The sequence below is a fragment of the Festucalex cinctus genome, chromosome 6, assembly GCF_051991245.1.
Source record: "Festucalex cinctus isolate MCC-2025b chromosome 6, RoL_Fcin_1.0, whole genome shotgun sequence".
Classification (NCBI taxonomy): Eukaryota; Metazoa; Chordata; class Actinopteri; order Syngnathiformes; family Syngnathidae; genus Festucalex; species Festucalex cinctus.
In genome coordinates, this window is record NC_135416.1 from 15,321,681 (window position 1) to 15,342,500 (window position 20,820).

The 20,820-nt window shown below is 38.8% G+C and overlaps 1 protein-coding gene across 1 annotated transcript; it reads right to left on the minus strand.

Moving 5' to 3' along the window:
* Positions 1 to 414: 414 nt before the first annotated feature.
* Positions 415 to 17,927, minus strand: cplx2a (complexin 2a). Its single transcript, XM_077524070.1, has 4 exons — positions 17,658 to 17,927; positions 16,591 to 16,680; positions 4,570 to 4,748; positions 415 to 1,788 (listed from the first exon to the last, which is right to left on the minus strand). The coding sequence occupies exons 2-4, from the start codon at positions 16,619 to 16,621 to the stop codon at positions 1,597 to 1,599; spliced, it is 402 nt and encodes a 133-aa protein (XP_077380196.1). The 5' UTR covers positions 16,622 to 16,680; positions 17,658 to 17,927; the 3' UTR covers positions 415 to 1,596.
* Between the last annotated feature and the right edge of the window lie 2,893 nt (positions 17,928 to 20,820).

Consider the following 20,820-nt stretch of genomic DNA (forward strand, 5'->3'; position numbering starts at 1 on the left):
AAAAAAGTACTTGGCGATACTAATAATAACTTACAAATAATTTAATATTAATAAATTTTTTCTTTAAAAAAAAAAACACTTAAGTTTTTTTTTTTTTTAAGAGAGCAATTAATGATAATATAAAATGCAATAGTATTTATATTATGACTGTTGTTATTGACAATTTTATTTTAAAACAAACAAACAAACAAACATTACCTGGAAGCTGAAGCAGCCAAATTGAAGATGGTGGCCATCACTGTTTTGTTTTTTTCCTCCCCTTTTTTTTTTTTTTTTTTTTTTTTTCAAAAAAGTGCCTGAAAGCAAACTTTACATAACATTTAGCTTCGGGTTTCATGTTACTACTATCATCCCCCCTCCCCCATCATTTCATTCATAGTGTTAACTTAAGAAATGAGATTTAAAAAACGTGGCTGATGTGAACAAGATATTTAGGTGTTTATTGATTTTCAGGGAGAAACATACATAATAATCCTTTATTGCTCATGACGATCTCTGCCGCCTCAGCGGCTCGCTCTCTTATACAATAATGAATCAAACAATTTAAACACTTAGCATGTGGTCACTTCAGTGCCTGTAAGTGTATGGATGTCATTTTTATCCACAAATTAAGACAAACAAAAACTGTCGTATGCGTTCAATACTGATACAAGAGTCATTTACTATTTTCTCCCTGTTAGATAACAGTACTTACTGTACTACAATTGGCGGTTTTATGGCTGAAAGCTTGTCTGTTGTCTGAAACCACCATACAGTCACCTTTTCTAACGACAAATGAAGCAAACCTGTCAATTAAATGTCCTAAATGCTTGATTTCCTATTAGTATTATTATTCACGGTTACATTGACATGAGGAAAAACACAAACTCAGGAGTTATTGCCTTAATATTTTTTGCATAACAAAGAAGAGGATAAAAAGGGAGTGGCTTGTACATAGTCACACACTTGTCAAGACAAATGGCATGCGAGACACACTGAACATTTCCTACACTACACAAAAGTGAGCACACTTCGACGTCCAACAGAGACAACACTTTTCACGGGGGATGTGTAACACTGTGCAAAAACGGCTTGACGTAAACTCGACACAAACACAAACGGTAGCTTTAAGAGCACGCACAAATTCTTTTTAAATATCCTTTTTTTTTTTTCAAATATGGCTTATCAAGTCATCACATTTTCTAGTTGAGAGACAGACACAGTATAATAAATGGATATATTTGATTGTTTGGCCTTGCTTGAGGCTTGTTATATAGATTGCTTATGTACAATTAAAGTGAACAGCGAGGTGAAAGAGGCTTCAAGCTCTTCAATTGAGTTTAAAAGTAGTCGGAGAAAAAGGAAAGACTGTTTCAAATTGTGTCTATGGCCCCTTTGCTAGATGTTAGCATCAAGCTAACCCACTCTTGGCCAAGTGGCACAGTCTACCTTAGCATGACAGCTGCAATTCACTTTTCAAATCTTTTAATAGTCGCCACACTGCTTTTAATAAACCAAATTTGAATCATTTACAATGCTAATCTGAGCGTGATTTTTGGGATTGAAGTCAACCTGGTAACGACTTCAGTCAGCGCTAGCACTGGCTAAATCCTAGCCTTACTTCTTTAACATATCCTGCAGTGGACCCGGCAGGTACTTCATCACTGTGTCCATGATGCTCTCCTCTTCCTCTTCGTCCCCGCAGCCGGTGGGCACCGCCTTCTTCGGTCGAGTCAAGCTGCCCGCCGCTGGCTCCTCCGCTGCGGCTGCCGCCTCAGCCTCGGCCTCCTCGCGCTTTTTTAAGCCATACTAGTGTATAAAAACATGGAGATGTGAGTATAGATTAGAGGTTGGATGACAGTTAAGCCCTGTATATTGCAAGGGAACCCTTCCAAATCCATAGAAATGGAAAATATTCTATGTATTGTAGTGTATTGTGTGCTTTAAGAGGCTTTTACAACCCTGATCTGGGTGTGAACTGGTGTCAGCAGCATGAATGTGCTCATTGTGTTTGCGTTTTACTTTTGTGTGTATAGTATGGTCAGGTATACGGCAGGGGTCACCAACTCCGGTCCTCAAAGGTACCTATTCAGCACGTTTTGAATGTTTCCCCCTTCCAACAAACCAGAGTCATATTATCAGCTCATCAGCAGGCTCTGCAGAAGCCAACTATCCTGGGCCCAGTTGTTCAAAACTCGGTAATATCTTTAACCACTGGTTAAGTAGATTTAGCCGACCGTTAACTTTAACGGCACTCAGTTCAAAACTCTGTTAACTTTAACCGGCTGTTAACTTGCTCTTAAAGTTAACGCATCTAAGGACCACCGCTATCTTTTTAACAGTGTGGTTAAGTCTATGTTCGTGGCTCATGATGACTGTTGAGCACAAGAAAAAGAGTATCGAGGGCTTGACTTTGACATTGGCGATTATTCTGATGAAAAGTTACGCGCATGCTATACCGATTAGCAGTAATACAATGCCAAGTCTCATGCTGAGTCAAAAGAGAAATAATAAAAATGTGTTTTTTAACTCATTCACTCCCAGCCATTTTAACAGAAGCAATCCCGTTCGCTCCCGGATGTTTTACTGGGTTTTGACTGATTTTGCAAGGCCCACAGAATATTGTGTTCAATTGCTATAAAAGCATGGAACCTACCAAAAGAAAGATTAAAGTCTCTTCTTTCATCAGGAAAAAAAAAGTATGTTTCTATCTGTTTCCGTTTTGCAGCAATTAGCATTCGTTGAGAGCTAAGTTTCATGAGTTTTCACAAATCTTTTTAAAATTGTAAGTAATTTTGCTTTTTTTCCAGATGGCCCTGGTTGATCTCCTTTGCTCTGCTGCCACCTGCTGGCCGTTTGTGTAATAACTACCATTTCTGCAGCCGTTCTTTGCAGTTGAGAGGCTGCATCAAAGCCTTCTGTATGCTCTAGCATTAAAACAAAAAAAAAAAAAAAAAAAAAAACGTATAAATACGTCTTTGGGACACTTATAACATTAAAAAAAACGTATTTTCACGTTATTGGGAGCAAATGAGTTAAAGATTATTTCTAAAAAATGGACAGAGAGGGGGCTTTCCCAACATTTAGTGGGAGGTGATTCCAAAGAGAGGTTTCCTGTAATGTTTCTTGTTTGCGTTCACGTCAATAATCAAACAACACTAAATAGCTGCTAATTATTTAATTAAAATGTATTTACATTTAATTTAAATATAATACGGTAATATTTTTTTAATTAATTTTAATTTAAAACAATTATTAGTAATAATTACAAATATATTAAAAATACACAATTAGATGTAAATACCAAAACAAAACACATAATTCAAAACTATTCTATCAAAATATTACACAAAAATTACAAATCAGTCAAAAATGCAAATATGTTATATGACAAAAAAAAAAGACAAAAATATGAGAAACAAAAGCATACAATATTATATGCTACAAAAATATTGGCAAAAATACAAAAATATTATGCAAAATATTCACTGAAAATACACACAGTAGAAAATAAATAATAAAAATAAATAAATAAATTATTTCACAGAAACTCCTAAAGTGCTTCAACCATTGATTGAATAACGTTTTTTTCGTCTTTTTTTTTTTTCTTTTCTTTTCGGTGAGTGCCAGGGGTCGTTTGGATATTATCCATTTCACTTTCTTTGGCCGACCCGGAAGTAAACAAAAAGAGGAATTGTGGGATATATCGGTGCTAAGCAGTGACGTAAACGGCGCGGTTAACTTTGACGGTGCCGTTAACAAATAGCCTGACTCACCATGTTTTGAACAACGCATATTTAACGGCTGGTTAGTTAACGGCGGGTTAACAATTTAACCGGCTGTTAGGGGTTTAAACAGTAGTTCAAATAACCGAGAATTGAACCTGATTGTCTGAATTAGGTGCTTTGGAGGGAAACATCCAAATGCAAACTAGTAAAGCGAATAACAGTAACAATAGCAGTGGAACGATAAATGACATTTTTAACACAACAAATTATGCAAACATACGTCTACTCTCAGAGCAGCACTTAAAACAGAAAAGAATTAAACGTTCTCTATTAACTGCAACAGAACAAACACGAGAAAATTAACTGTGCATAAAATTAATGTGGATATTCATACTAGGTACACAAAATCCTATTTGATGTGTAATAATTATGCTGTTCATTTTGTTAATCGACTACTTTTGTCCTTTTATTTCCGTTTAACTATTTGCTGTTGCACTTCTAGTACACTGTATCATTATACAGTTTTAGGAAATTGGACTTGACACCAAAGCAAACAAAGCAATTAAAAATAGCTCTTCAATCGTCTGTTTCCCTGGCTGGGTCCGCTTTAAAAATAACTTATAAAAAAAAAAAAAAAAAAAAAAGCTGGCAGATGACACATGGAGCCTTTAGAAGCTCACATTAAAAGTGAGGACGCTATCCAAAATCATGAAAAGAGGATAAATGGCATTTTAGTGCATAGGAGTGACAAGTGTGAGTTATTAGTGCACCAATTCTCTTGCGGTTCATTTACATTATAGTTGATTGAACCTTATAGTAAAGTGCGAGACAAGACAAGCACATGAATTTCCTCGACGGGTACCTTATCCCTGATGCCTTGTCTCATCTGTTCCCTCTCAGCCTCCATCTTGGCGTATTTGGCCTTCCTCTCCTCCTCCTGCTGCCTCAGCGCCTCCTGCCTTTCCTCCTCTTTCTTGGCTGCATCCGGGTCCTCCTCCTTCTCCTCCCCGCCCAGCATCTTGCCCACATCAGGAGGGCCTCCTAGAGGAGAGAAATACCTCAATTGAGAGTAGTCAGGAGACACACAATCCTCTCACATGCCAAATTTGGGAGAGCTGAGGTCAAAAAGCTCAGATAGGTCCATCAAGAAAAGCAAAAAGTGCAATCTGTCTGCCTGCACCACAACTTAGACCTACTCTCAGTGGCCCATTGAGAGCAACCATAACTGCAATGTGGTCCGTGATGAAAACAAGTTTGACGTTGCTCTTTTCAGAGATGAATGGAGTTGATGAAATGGGAGGGGGGGAAGAAATGAGGTCGATAAACATAGTCTGCGTATATTTAGTTGAAAAGTGAAATCATAATGAGGAGGTGGGAATGTGTCAGAAACATTTTCCGAGCTGTTCCTGTTAGTGGGATTATCCGGCAGGTTGTACTTTCCCCATAAAAAAAAATCGAGAGCGTGACTAGAGGGAAGTGACAAATGAAAGAGGATAGCGAGCAAACTAAAAGAAATAAGGATGAAGAAAGAGGGCAACGAAGCGCAGGAATAAGCAGAGTGGGCCGTCGGGGGGCTTCACGTCAGGAAGTCTTGGGGGGCCGACGGGGGGCATCTGAGGAGAGGACGAAAGCAAGCAAGCGAGAAAGAAAGGACGAGTAATCCTTGAGACGAGTGCCGCCGCTGGTATTGTTGGTATTTTCACTCATCAGCATAATGAAAAGGAAGTGCGGCGCATTGCAGAGATGCAAGACAAAAAGACGAGATGAGGTGGAAGGGACCAGATAGACATGAGAATGAAATGAAAATGTCAGTGTTTCTTCCCTGTTGAAGATGGATTAAAAAAAGAAAAAGAAAGAAATGATGTGTGGCTGTTTACCTGGATGTGCCGTTTTTTGTTTTGTTTTATTTTTATTACACTTAATTGCATTATCAGTACGCAGCGTCACAAATTACATTTACATCCAGTCAATATTCAGGTTAAGATCAAATTTCCGGTTTCGGAAACATTCGGAATAAAACGTACATTCGTGAGCGGATAAATATTCCTGCCAACAAATTCCCAAGTAACCCGCGATGCACGGACGCCATTAAGCAAATAGTCGTCATTTCCGCTTTTAACTTTGTGTGGTCAAAAATAGACATTATATTCATGTCATTCAAGTTAACATTAGTTAAATTAGTGTGTTGGAACTTTTTCCTCCAGACGCACGGTAGTGTGTTATTTAGGCTAGCATGCTAGCTAGTACAATTGATTAGCCTAATGTATAAGGTTTGTTTGTGTTAAATAATTTAACAACTTAGTTTAGGCTAGCATGTTAGCTCATACAATTGATTAGCCTAATATCAAGTCAAATGAGGTTTGTTTGTGTTGAATAATTTAACAAATGAGTTTAGGCTAGCATGCTAGCTCATACAATTGATTAGCCTAATGTCAAGACAAATAAGCTTTGTTTGTGTTGAATAATTTAACAACTGAGTTTAGGCTAGCATGCGAGCTAGTACAATTGATTAGCCTAATGTATAAGGTTAGTGTTGAATAATTTAACAACTGATTCCATTTGTTTATGTGGCATAGATTCATGATTATGTAGATTTTAGAAGCATGGTGTTGATGTGTTATCATTGTCTCGGTTTTGCTGCCATCTTGTGGCTTCTATAAACATTTACAAGCTCCCTTTTTTGGAGGGTGGGTATCAGGATCTATGGTTGTGCTAATAATTTCTCAAACACTTAGCTCTGAAATGTTTTTGTTTGTTTGTTTTCTCTAAAAGAGGCTCAAATACTAGATTGTGGTATGATATGTCATGGTATCACCTGAACTGGGTGAGTTGGAACCTTGAAAGTAAACTTACCGAAGTTTGTAAAACGCGGCTGTAATAGGCGCACAACATTTCAGAGTTTAGCAGTAAGATTTATGAGTACAGTATTTACATTTTACTATCAGTGATGGTCAACTTTTATATATATATAAACCTTGTATCTCCAAAATTGTTACGTTTTAAGAGACCCCAAAAGGGCATATTTGTTCAACCATTAGCATGACATCATCGTAGAGCTCAAGTCATTTTTAACACATTAGATTAAGCAATAATTTGTACAAACAAAAAGTGACTAGAAGTACAGATTTTTTGAAAAAAAAAAAATGAAATTTTCCAAAATACGATTTGTGAGTTTTCACCCAGTAAAATAAAGTGTGTGTAAATTAAAATAAGTGAGGTGCAGCAATAGCATGCTGCTTTGTTATTAAAGTTACAAATGAATGTTTTGGGGCTTTTTTGTTTTGTTTTGTTTCATTAAACCGCAGTTAACTTTTTACCCATTTCCATTATTTTCAGCTAATAAAGGTTTTATGATGGTTACAGTTTGACCCTGAATTCATTATTTCCTATGGGGACAATTGTTCCCTCTGTACTACGCTTTCAATGAAGTTGCGCTGATGCACACAGCCCATAAAAGGGCATGTTTACAAGTTATGTTTTGCTGTATTGATCAGCTTTATCGGTTCAAGTAATTTCTTTCTTTCCTAGCTGCTTCTCTCAGCACCCACCTACTGGAAAGTACAGAATCGTAATTGCAAGTCAAGTCAGTTGAATACATTACATCAATTAATTCTCCTCATTACGTTGTTTGATTCTTAATGTCTTTGAGCAAGCTATAGTCACAAGAATCTTGCGCTCAAGTTTGTAATTACTCTTGTCAGAAAATAGATCATTCAAATGAATGAAGGGATTGGAAGTGAGCTATAAAAAGAGAGCACATAAATCAAGAGGAAGAAAGAGATGCAAAGTAAGTCCGATGCTGCACTCTCAGCAGCCCAGAAGAAGTTGACACGGCAATACTGTCTGCACCCAACCATGATGCACTATCCGACACGGTTGTACAGTCCGTAATGTATGCATGGGGAGGGTGTCAAAGAAAATAAAGCTGCGATACATTTACAGTAAGTGTCAGCATATGGGTATAAATAATGACCTTGGTCCATTTTAGGAATGTATTAATTAGTAATGTGAGGCGGAACAACTTGTCTCATGTTTTAATGCATGTGCACATTACTGCACATGTACGTCATCGTGTGTGTATGGATGAACAATCTGCTGCATGATTTGCGTTAAAGGCAAACGTGATGAAATATCGGCTCATGTTTCATTCCTAATTGAACTATTTGCACACGTGCAACTGTAATGATAATGCGTCCTGCAGCACTGAATCAACTTAATTATGCATGCCTCCGCAAAATGACAACAAACATTTATGGTTACAAACTCATGTTTGAATATTCAAATGAATAAAGGTTGATGCGACTTCAGTGGTGTGCGATACTGTAAAATTTGGTATCGACTATCGATACGAAACCAGGTAAATATAGGCTCAGTATCGCCGATACTGATATTGATATTTATTTGAAATTTATAGTATATAATTACAAAAAATTTTGTAGCTATTAGGGGTGTTAAAAAAAAATCGATTCGGCGATATATCGCGATACTACATCGCGCGATTCTCGAATCGATTCAATAATCGGCAAAATCGATTTTTTTTTTTTTTTTTTTTTTTTTTTTTTTTTTTTTTTTTTTTTTTTAGGATTCATACCTTGAGCATGGAAGAATGTTATATGAACGGCACATTAAGCCTTAATATTTTTATTTTAATGCTGTTCAAATGTGAAACAGATTGCAAACTGTTTGTGTACAGTGGCTCACGGTTATAAGCCTCAAGTTTTAGATAAATATATTCATACAAATCTTACAGTGTACATGTACAAATTTACTGATAGTATTTTCTAAATTTGAATGGAAAAAAATCGCAACAATCGACTTATAAATTCGTATCGGGATTAATCGGTATCGAATCGTGACCATTCGTATCGGGATTAATCGGTATCGAATCGAATCGTGACCTGTGAATCGTGATACGAATCGAATCGTCAGGTACTAGGCAATTCACACCCCTAGTAGCTATATCATTGAATTGCTTATTCTCAATCAAATTTCAACCTTGTGTTTTTGTGTTGTTGTTTTTTTTTAAAGGATTAGGTTAACTAATAAATAGAAAATACTTTGTCAATGTTTCCCCCCCAGAAAAATTCCAACAACGGCAAAATATTTTTTCTTAACATTCTTAAACAAAGGGCACAAAGTGATCATATGAAAAGAAAGTGAAACAAATACTTCATCATATACTGTTCAGAAACTACAAATACAAAAATTAACAAAAAAATGCTGCCTTCAACACTTCTTTTTCAATCAAAATAAACAAGATGCTAAAGATTATCATGCAATAACAAATATTAACCATAAAACAACATACAAAAAAATTTTTTTTGGGAAGTACAATACTGCATGTATTAAAGCAATCTACGACAAAGATGAGATACTAAGTCACATGATGGCACATGATCAAAACACGAGGGATGTAACGATATCCAAACATCACGATACGATATTATCACGATATGCAGGTCACGATACGTTAATTATCAAGATATTGTGGGGAGGTTGGCGATATTTAAAAAAAAGATCACAATATTGTAAAAAAAAAAAAAAAAAGATCATACAAAAAAAGCACAATATTGTGCTTTTGTACATAACAGCAATGCATATATACCACCTACAATCTCTGAAAAAAAAGATTGAGGCACTTAATTGCTAATGCAAGCACACATTGATCGTTTCACAAGCAAATTAGATTCACCTTCATCTGACAATTAGCATAGATTTTAAACATCGAAGGCCAAAACATCCCTAATGAAAATTAAATTGCACTAATAAACTAGCCACTACAGTGTGCTAGAACTGCACAAATGGAAATTAACCTGACTTTTTTAACAGATGTGTTCCTTTTAAATATTGTGAACATGACGACGACGATATTGTGGCAGTTTTAATATCACAATATCATGATATTGCCCTTATCGTTACATCCCTACAAAACACTACTGTGACATGCCCGTTATCCGTTTGACCAAACTGCAGCAGTGCATAAAAGAGCCAAACTGAAACTATCGATATTTTAGCGCCAGTATCGATCGGCTCATATATCGATACTGACCTGGTATCGATAACATCGCTATTTGTATCGATCCATCCATTTCTAATATCAACGCAGCTGCAAATGAAGCAGTGACTCAACAGTCAGCTTAGCCTCATTGTCAAATGATTCTCTCACGATGACTTCCTCATTTGATCCTGAAAGCTTATTAGCACATTCAAATTGTCTTGGCTTGGCTGTAAAAGATGATAATAAAAAAAGAAGGGGAAGAAGAAGCAGATCCTGCGAGACAAAAGCCTGAGTTATATTGAGCCATGAGCTAAGCTCTTGTGTGCCATTTGCAAGAGATACGGCAACATCCTGTCAAAGCGGTTCTATTAAAGCGCTCATGCGTCATGTGGGTCTGTTCTTTGATTGAAGCGTTTGCCCATTTCAGAGTTGGCAAGTAAAAGTGAATATACACAAGTTTTGTAGAATTCACATTATGAGTCATTGGCAAATAGCAAATATTAACAATATCCCATTATGCAAAGCCAATGGATCAAAACGGGCCGAACATTTTCAAAGGATTTGATTGATGGTATCCACGACAGTCATATGTGCAGTGAAATGACGTTAGCGTTCACTCACAGATTTGTTTAATTAAATTGATCGAATCCCTCTCCCCCAAAGGTGTTAATGGAATCCAATGAGACAGGAAGAAAGATGAAACTCCGCCCCTCCTGCCTGTGCATGAACTTTGAACAGTGTCAGATTAAAGCAATTCATCCCCGCTCCTTTATTACTTGGGGTTCTTGTGCAAATCTGTCTCTTAAATCCGCTCCGAGCGTGGAGAGAAAGCCTGAAGAGAAAGAAAAGGTCGAGATTTGGATGAACTCGGTGTAGCTCATTTGGCAGCAAAACGAATTGTTTGAGAGAAATCGATTGGCTACTGGGTTGCATTGATCATTTTAATATCATTTAAATTTTCCCAGTTTGGGTTTATGGATGGGATCGGAGAAGAATGTCATGTTTTTCCATTTTTGTTTGGGTTGGGTTTTGTTTTATTTTGGTGAGAGTGTTTGTTGTCTGGTGTGCTTGTGTGTTTCCCCTGTCTCGTTTATGTCTAAGTAGGTCCACCTGTGTGTGTGTTACTAATTGGTGTGTTACTGCCTGCTGTGTTTCCCAGCTGTGTATTGTGAGTGGCTCGTTAGTGTTGGTATTTTAGGGAGTGGCGTTTGTTTCACACGTGGTGGGAGCATTATATCTTACTTTGTCTTGGCCGGGTGGTACTTTGTTGCTGTTGGTCAAGTTCTTTACGTCTGGTTAAGTTTGGTTACGTCTAGTCAGGTTCTCTACGTCTGGTTAAGTTCTCTATGTCTGGTCAAGTCACCATGTCACCACAGGTTTCCATGTCTCTTCAAGTCTTCAAGTCTCCACGTCCCCTCAAGTCTCCACGTCTCCTCAAGTCTCCACGTCCCCTCAAGTCTCCACGTCTCCTCAAGTCTCCACGTCTCCTCGTCTCTACGTCTCCTCAAGTCTTCAAGTCTCCACGTCTCCTCAAGTCTCCACGTCCCCTCAAGTCTCCACGTCTCCTCAAGTCTCCACGTCCCCTCAAGTCTCCACGTCTCCTCAAGTCTCCACGTCTCCTCGTCTCTACGTCTCCTCAAGTCTTCAAGTCTCCACGTCTCCTCAAGTCTCCACGTCCCCTCAAGTCTCCACATCTCCTCAAGTCTCCACGTCTCCTCGTCTCTACGTCTCCTCAAGTCTTCAAGTCTCCACATCCCCTCAAGTCTCCACGTCCCCTCAAGTCTCCACGTCCCCTCAAGTCTCCACGTCCCCTCAAGTCTCCACGTCCCCTCAATTCTCCACGTCTCCTCAAGTCTCCTCGTCTCTACGTCTCCTCAAGTCTTCAAGTCTCCACGTCCCCTCAAGTCTCCACATCCCCTCAAGTCTCCATGTCTTCAAGTCTCCACATCTCCTCAGGTCTCCACGTCCCCTCAATTCTCCACGTCTCCTCAAGTCTCCTCGTCTCTACGTCTCCTCAAGTCTTCAAGTCTCCACGTCCCCTCAAGTCTCCACATCCCCTCAAGTCTCCACGTCCCCTCCAGTCTCACGTCTACTCATCTCCATGTGATGCCAAGTCATCTCCACGTCTGTCCACGTTCCATCCAGTCCATTTAGTTTCAGTCAATAAAATTATTCTCATTCCTGTCAGTCCTCTTCCTGCCTGGTTTCTCCGCCTCTGGGTCCATCCACACCATAACAAAGAAGATAGGATGGTGTGCATGTGCCTTGTTGTAGGTCAATCAAGCAATGAAAACTTGATTTCCAATCAAGTCTGAGTGCCGCCAGAAGCACTCTGAGGTGAGAGAAAAACATCTCAAGGTGTGTTTTGTTCTCATCTGACCTCCAATGACATGGTTTTGTCTCCCTTCGAATACACCCGCGTTACAAATATAAATACAGCTTTTGACGTAAGATGAGGGATTAAGATAATACTAGTACATTTTATTTAAACTAATATCTATGATGAACAAAATGTAGAAGCTAAATTAAGATCATCCTTCTTTACGCTCAACTTTTCTGCTGATATACTTGAGCCTACTTTGTGGAGACTCATTCCCTCAAACCAATGTCTGCCTCATTTAACAGCCCCTTAGTCTGTCACACTAACTCAAGATGAGTTGAGAAGTGCCGAGTCAGCAGTCAAGTATTCGGTAGTGGTGCAAATTCAAGCGCAAGGCAACGGTTCCGGCATACAAGGTGAACCTCATTTGTGTGAATGTCATTTTTGATGTACAATAATCCGGAAATGAACTCAGTATTCCTCAAGCACAATTTAAATTGTGGAAATGCTAATGATGCAGATTTAACTACGCAGACAGGCTCCTATAGCGGTTCTCAGTAAATGCTATTTTCATTCATTGGATTTAATGACATCAGAAGATGAACTATCCTTGTACCTTCATTATTAGCCATAAGAACTGTACACGCAGGCTTGGATTTTGAGAAAATGTTTCTTTTGTTTTTCATCTGTGATCCTCAGATAAAGCTAATAAATAGGGACGTAACGATATCCATGATATGATAAATATCACGATATGAGCCTCATGTTACAATAATTATCACGATATTGTGGGGACGTTGGCAATATAAAAAAAGATCTGTCAGCTGAGCTGTGATTGGTTGTTGCATATCTCATATTCCACAAATGTAGTATTAATCAGAGTGTCATGTTTAGACTACTGATACACATATGCCATTACTGTTAAGAATTGTTTAAGGTTGACTTCCTCTTTAAGCCAGCAAAAGTGCAAACTCAGTAGGAGTATTATGCTGCATTCGAAGATGGTCGGAAGTCGGAATTTTCTGAATTCAATCCAGGAAGTGTATACAGGAACGCCCCCTTGAACTCGGAAATTCCATTTGCGAAGTCAGTGAATGGTAAAACACAATTTACTCGAGTATAAAATTAGATATCTTTCTTCATTCATAAATACTCGACGTCACGTAACTCAACGTAAGTGACAGTATGCTGCTATCTCCCTGCATGAATTTACACAGTGAACTGTATGAAATGCTTATGAAATAAGATAAAAACAATAAATGAAGCAAAATTGCGAGAAGGTAAGTTTGCTGGAGGTCAAAACGAGTTTGAGTATGAGTTTTAGGACCAAAATAAAAAACAATTTATCACTATCCGTCATTTTTGTGGTTTACTTTCACGTTGAACGTTTTCAGGTCAGAACTGGGAAAAACCAACTCGGATAATCTGACTTGGTTCTGACTTAGCATTAGTCCCTATATTACGTCTCAATTTTCTGTCAAACCCACCAAACTAGAATCAGTCATATCATTTATCTACAAAATTGATACAAGTACACCTTTGTTATAACATTGTATTCTTATTAACATCAAAGAAACAAAATAAGAAACATTTAGTCTGTAACAGAAAAGATTTGACCTGCATCAATTTGCCGGAAATTTATAAAAATAAATAAATAAATAAATAAATAAAGAGCACCACTGCCACCTACTGTTGTGGATGTGCAATTACCACTTATATACATCAAGTGTTTTGTTGTTACTTTTTATAACCAATAAAAAAGTACCATGTGTGAGGCCCAATCATATGAACGAAACTTTCTTCCTTCATTATCAAACTTAAAACTGTTTTTTTTTTTTTTTTTTTTTTTTTTATGTAATGCATGTTGCATTATGTAAATCTAGTTTCACAGTTGAGAATTTTAAATAATACCTTCAAATGTCAGTCAGACAGTTCGAAGCTGGAACCGATTGTTTCAATTCCAATGAATTCCTCTGGGACAAATGATTTGGAAAGCTGACTCAATTGGATTGCGTTCATCCTCATATTGGCAAATTTGTCCTTCATCAATACTTGCGAGGCTGCTTTGACCAACAAACCCCAAAACAGCAATATCTCACTAGAATTGACGTATTGATTGACAGCTTTTGAGAGCGGGGATGAAGGCTTGGCTGATTGATTTTCTAGTTAATTGTTTTGCTTCATTATCTGCTTCTCCCCTCAAGCAGTGACCTTTTGAGATCTGGTGGATAGTCAGAAAAATTGCAGATGTTGGGTGGGTGGAGGTCACTGAGTTCTGCTCCAGAATTATTGACTAGAACCAAACACTCCTGCAACGATTATTGGGATAATAATCAGCCTGACAGCCTTGCATGTAAATCAATAAACAGTTTACAATCGGCAATCTGTATTCGATGTGATCTACTCTTCAACAGGCTGCGGGCAGACTGCGGCCCACTGCTGAGCAACATCAGATGCATTGCAGTTGATTTTGGGATTCATATAGCGCAGCTGCTTTATGAAATGCAGCAGGATGAGGCAGCACCGGCATCCTCGGAATCCCAATGAGCGGTGGGAGCGCCTCTTTCTTATCTCGCCATCCTCAGCGTAACCCAAAGACACCTTCCGTAACCTGCGCAACAAACGGCTCCGCATCGTTCACGTCTCAACGATACGTGCGCGGCATCTGAATTGCAACAGCCGGTGTCACTTTCTGCTCGGATGAAGTCAGGAGGATGAATTACATGATCGGATTGAGGACTAATTAGGGGGCAAATTATTAATATATTAAGGGAAGATAATACACTATACAGGGAAAAGTGTATGACACCTGGCCTACAGTTACAGGAATAAAAAAAAAAGGGGGAAGAAATGCAGTATGGAGTTAAAGCTTCCTGTTTGTGGGAACTTTTTCCCTTTCATTCATAACAAAATTTGAGACATTGCTCTCATTCTCAGTTCTAGTTCACCCCAAAGGTGTTTAATGGGGTTAAGGTCAGGCTTCCAAGGTTCTTTAAAACCAAAACCATCTTAAAGGGGTTTTATCCAACCCAGTAAATTGTTCCATTTTTCCATTTATTTTAAAGGGGAAGTTGGTAGCAAAAAAACAACAACCTTGTAATATCTCATATGTGAAGACAATTTGCACGAAACATGAAGCCGACGTGCATGATTTGCCTTCATGGGCCACATAATATGATGTCATGGGCCGGATCTGGCCCCCGGGCCTTGATTTTGACACGGGTATTGTGTTTGTCTAGCCTTTAGGAGACCCTAAGCAGGATTGGATTTGGGTCTTACACTTGCATATAAGATATGGGATTTATGTTTGTGCCACTTCATTTCTTTTGAAAAGATTCTGACAATTTGAACCACTTTTGTCTGCTAATGCCTCAGGTTAGCTCTGCCAATATGGATCTTGTTTTGTGTACTGCTAGAATGGAAAAGGGTCTTAAAGTTGGATGTATAGAATTGTCTAATATTGTCATGACTCGAGTCATGCAGGAGTAATGTTTGGGTCTTGTCTCATGCCTGGGGCCTGGGCGCCAGAGTTCACGACCCGTTACGTGTCTGTTTTGGTTCTGATGTAACAGCATCCAGTTTCAACTGTTTTGTTTTTTTTGTTTTTACTATGTGACAGTTTGGTGATGTTAGACCTTTGTGATGTCACACTTTAGTCTTTTACTTGCTACAACCAATCAGATCGATTCACTGTCTGTTGGTGCAGTCTGAGAATTGTGTGTATTTCACCGGATTATTATTTCCTGATCAACTGTTCCTGTGTACCGCTCTCTTAGTTTCTGCCTCTCAATGTGAATAAATAGATAAAGACTTATTTGTGTCTGCATTTGGGATCCTACCTCTCAGCACACAACAAATATACCTTAATAAGATGAAGAATTAAAGAGGTGGGCAACACCAAAAAATCTTTACAGTCTAAACAACACATTCGGCTGAATATGATGTTTGTGGAATATGAATGAAGCAGCAAAATCCACCTTTTTTTTTTTAAATCCATTTCAGGGAGCGGCCATTTTGCAACTTGCTGTCCCCTAAAAATGACATCACACTTGGTCGGGGCTCAAGTAATGCCCAATCAGGCTGTTAAAGTCACATGACCAAATAAAAAAAACAACAACAACAAGTGAGCCTGATTGGTCGTTAACCGCAGCCTTGAGCCATTGTGATGTCATTCTCAGTGGACAGCAAGTGGCAAAATGGCTGCCCCGTGAGATGGATAGATTTAGCATGCAGAGGCAAAATTCATATACATATTAATTAATATATTGATATGTTCATTCAATATCTTTATTTTCTTAAAATAGTGACATAAAATTTAGAAGAAATTGACATTTAGTGACTAAAAATACACATTAAAACGTGAAACTTTTTTTTTTTTTATGTATTGCTAATGAGCAGGCATTTTCTTGTTCAGTACAGTATAGGTACAGGATGGATGCAAGCATCCCCCGTCCATATAGAACGGCGCGAGCAGGTGCTGTGCGCCCGCTTGTGCTGAACATCCCGTTTACATCCCCAACACTGCAGTGCTGTTAAATCAAGCCGTCGCCTGGCAGCCAACTCACCTCCCAGTGCAGCTTTCATTACAAAATTCATGATGAAGCAGTTCTGTGTTCTCTTCCTTCAGCGGGTCACGTTATCGAGGGCGGACGGACCTGCAGCCGGGGGGACAAAATACTTTTAGCTAAGCCTGTTAGGACATTCATTCCGCTGGGTGTCACACACGAGAGTTTGGTGGGACGAGGAGGAGGCGGAGGACGATCCATAAAGGAGAGAGCGGATGACCTCCAGTTAGGACATTGTGAAAATAAGCACCAATGTTTCTAGAAAAATGCTTTTTTTTATTGCAAGTTTATTGTAATCATTTTCATTGTGTTTTATGAATCACTTGAGGGCAAAATCGTTGCAAATGAAAGTAGAGAAGTATTTAGTTAGCCCTCCAGTGCATCGTGTTCTGACTTTTCTCTATAGCGTCCTTGATTTGCAACCGCAATCCATCTTGTGTGGATTTATGCTGACACAACTACCTGTGATGTATCTTCGTGGGAGGAAAAAAAAATACTGGTGTAGGAAACAGGGGAGCTAAAACGGGGTCAAGGTGAACAAGAGAAGCCATGTTTTGTGTCAAAAAGATCATCTTTAAGATGCTTCCTAGATCTCAAAAGTGCCATACAAAGCATGCATTGTAGGCTCATCCTTCTTGCATATGGATGATTTAATCACCATTGTTTTGAAGTTCCAGTGATATTGCAACTCTCAATGTGTTCTCATTTGACATTGTTAAATATGTCTCTCCGGATAATACTTCAAAAAAGCACTTTGGTCGCATTTGACAGCGACTTGCGCTATGCTGCATTGCAAAACTTGCAGCACTCCTCATTATCAAGTGCGGCTGCCTTAATCTGCGGCAGCCTCTTCGAATCATTTCCTCCTTTGCCTCCTCTTCAGCATCGTCTGCTGCAGCGTCAATTTCTCCTCACGTGAACCCTTATTAACTCTGCATTCAGACGAACGATCGGCAAACAAGTCATTCACTTCGCGTTTCAGCAAGCGATTTGGATATTTTGAAACGAGCACCAAAATGTCCCCATCCTGTCCCGCGCGGTGCACCAACAGTGGTTTCATCCTTTACCTTGATTTGGATCCTCGTCCGAGTCTTTCTCAGCCCAAAACAGGAGGGGAGAAAAAAAAAAGACGCTGCGGGTCTACAATCAGTCTGTTTCTTCTTGTCGAGCGGGGACACAGTGACAGAATATGCAAGTTGTTGCGTCTTTTAAAAGAAAATAAAAAGCATTAATCGAGCCTCTCAGTTTGCAGACATGCCGGTTGTGTCGGAGTCAGGCTGCAGCGGAGGGAGGAGGAGGAGGAGGAAGAGGAGGAGGAAGAAGAGAGAGGACTCCTGCAGGACCAGATGAGAGCATGCAGAGGGAGAGGAGGGGGGAGGGGGACAGAGCATGACCGTAATAGCTCCATTTAAAGAGCGCGGGTTCATTGTCGTTGTGTCAAAAGAGACGAACTGTTGGTTACACAATTTCTTACATAGGTTGCATAAACATTCATAGAAAGAAAAGGCATTAATTTAAAAAAAATAAACACATTCCTAGCAACAAACTAACTTCACACATAGACTACACATAATGTAGTTGTCTGCCCATTCTGGCGGAGGCGGATTAGAGTTGATATTGGTAACTTTAGCAGGTAAATGTAGGCCAGAATATCGGCGAGAAGGAGGGCTGCGCCGCTATGGGAGTGGTCACAGTTGACTTCAGTCATGGCCAATCAAAGTGGCACCTTTCATTCCCTTTAAAGAGGTACTTTACTTATTGAGCCATTTTTGGCAGTCAAACATTTGTATTTTGACTATAATAAATTTGATATTTTCATTATTTGTCAGGTACAATCAGTACCTTTAAAAACAGTTTGCAACTTGCTGTCGACTGAAAATGACATCACAAGGGCTCAGGTAACCACAGCTCACATGTTTTCTAGGTTTGGTCATGTGACATTGACAAGCTGAGCTGTGATTAGTTACTTGAACCATTGTGATGTCATTTTCAGTCGACAGCAAGTTGCAAAATGTGTTTTTAAAGGTACGAATTGTATGTGAAAAATAATGAAAGTATCAAATTATAGACAATATATTAACTTTTTATCGCTGTAATTTGCTAAATAAGTGAAGTATCCTTTTAAATGCAACGCATTATTTGCCCACTAGAGTCTTAAGATGGCCGAAGCACATCTTCACTGTGAAGTGGGCACTTGGAGACCACACTGAAAAAAAAAAACAGTAGAAGAAAGTCTAAAAATAATAATAAAAATAAGTAACCCATGCATCACAGTCAATATTTTCTTACCAATGTCAGCGTCCGTCGCCCCCGCGTCCAAATCCATAATGGCAGCAGTCAGGAATATGTGCCGGAAGTTTTTTTTTTTTTTTTTCCTTTCTTTCTTTTGCCCGAAGTTTTAAAGACTGCACATACGCAAAAAAAAATCACACTCAATCTAAAAAAGAAACCTTTGGTCCTCATTAAGCGTTTACATTTGGTGCTTTTCTTAAATTTACATTACATTAAAGTAATTAAAATACATTTTGCCATAAGTATAAATTAGAAAGTTCACTTGAGAAAAGAAACAAGCTAATATACATCCATCCATTTTCTTAACCTCACGAGGGTTCTGGGGGGGTGCTGGAGCCTATCCCAGCTGTCTTCGGGCATTTGGCAAGGTACACCCTGAACTGGTTGTCAGCCAATCGCAGAGCTAATATTTATTTATTTTTTTACCAATCTAAATTTGAAAAAGAAAAAAAACATCAATTGAATGACAGGTGTTGTACACTTTTTTTCAGTGCATATTAATGAATGAAATACCATCGGCCTACCTTCACCAGTGTTAAATGTGGTCTTAGGAGGCATAAAGATGATATCATCTTTCTGCCAATAAATTGTCTCTCTGCCAGGTGCATCTCCAAGAGGTTCCTTCTGCTGCCTTGCGCTTAAACTCAGGATCCACCCGCAGCAGATGCGCTGTCCATGAAAATAGAACCCTCTATCCGTCATTTCATATACTCAAATGTAATCGTTTGTCTGTCCATTCACATACACACATAACATTCTTACACACATACAACATAATGCAAAGATATCAAAAGGAATTATTGGCAGTAGCGAACTATTTGCACGGCGAGAAGACACAAAGCAACACATATATTTATTGTACGCTTCATTGGCCACCTGGAGAGAACCTCTCTCACTCCACTTTTAGTGCTAATTTGGGCTCAGCCAACTCTAGAAGGAAATCGTTCATCAGTCTTTTTAATTGCCTGAATCTTTGTTGCGCTCGCCAAGTTGTCAGCAGAACTGCCAACCAAGGCTGTGAACTCCATCAAACTTGAAAGTTGTCACATATTGTAAACAAGTTTTCACTCAGTGGAAACACATGGCTTGCTCTAAGAATTGTGGTCTTTGTCAGCTCAAACAATCGCAAATAAATTATATGAAAAACACAAACACTAGAGTGTTTATTTGACCCTTTACTTATCGTGTTGAAACGCAAGCTGTCAAATGCAGTGGACACCAACGTGTCGCTTTCTTTTTGGCCCTCGTTCCTTCCACCCCTGCAGGTTTTTGGAACAGCATTGCCTGTTTGGATACTGCTGAGCTGACAGACATGCACTTGAACAACCTTGGTTGATTTCTTTGCCAATTTTTCTTATATGGTAGCGGCATAGCTATATGTATGACATGTATTTGATATACTGCCACTTGTCCACTTCTCAGATTTTTCAATTTGGATAAATGTATGTAATGTAGCTTGTAATTGTGGGAATGCTGAAGCGTTCCCACATATGTTATTGTGATTTTTATTCTCTAAACTTTTTTGCCGCGTAACAACTCCCACATAATACTTCTAATTGACATTGTTCAAATTTCAACAAGCTACAAAAATTCACGCCTCCCGGGGTATATATCGTCTGATTCCACATTACTTAAAGTTAGGGATGGGCGAGTACCGATACCAGGTATCGGTATCGGGCCGATACCAGCCTTTTTTCAAGTACTCGTGACGCAGACGAGTACAAGCGACCGATGGCAGAGGGGAAGACGTTAAGTGAGTCCTCCTTGCCTGTAACTGGCGCTAGCTTGCAGCAGTTTTTCACCAAAACTTCACCGGTTTGGAAATACTTCAAAATTGTGAATCTTAAACGAAAAGAGCATTTTTGTTTTATTTTGAGTGTTAAAACTATTGAAGAGTGACTGTGCTGCTTTTTTGTCAAAATGAGAGGAAATATATTT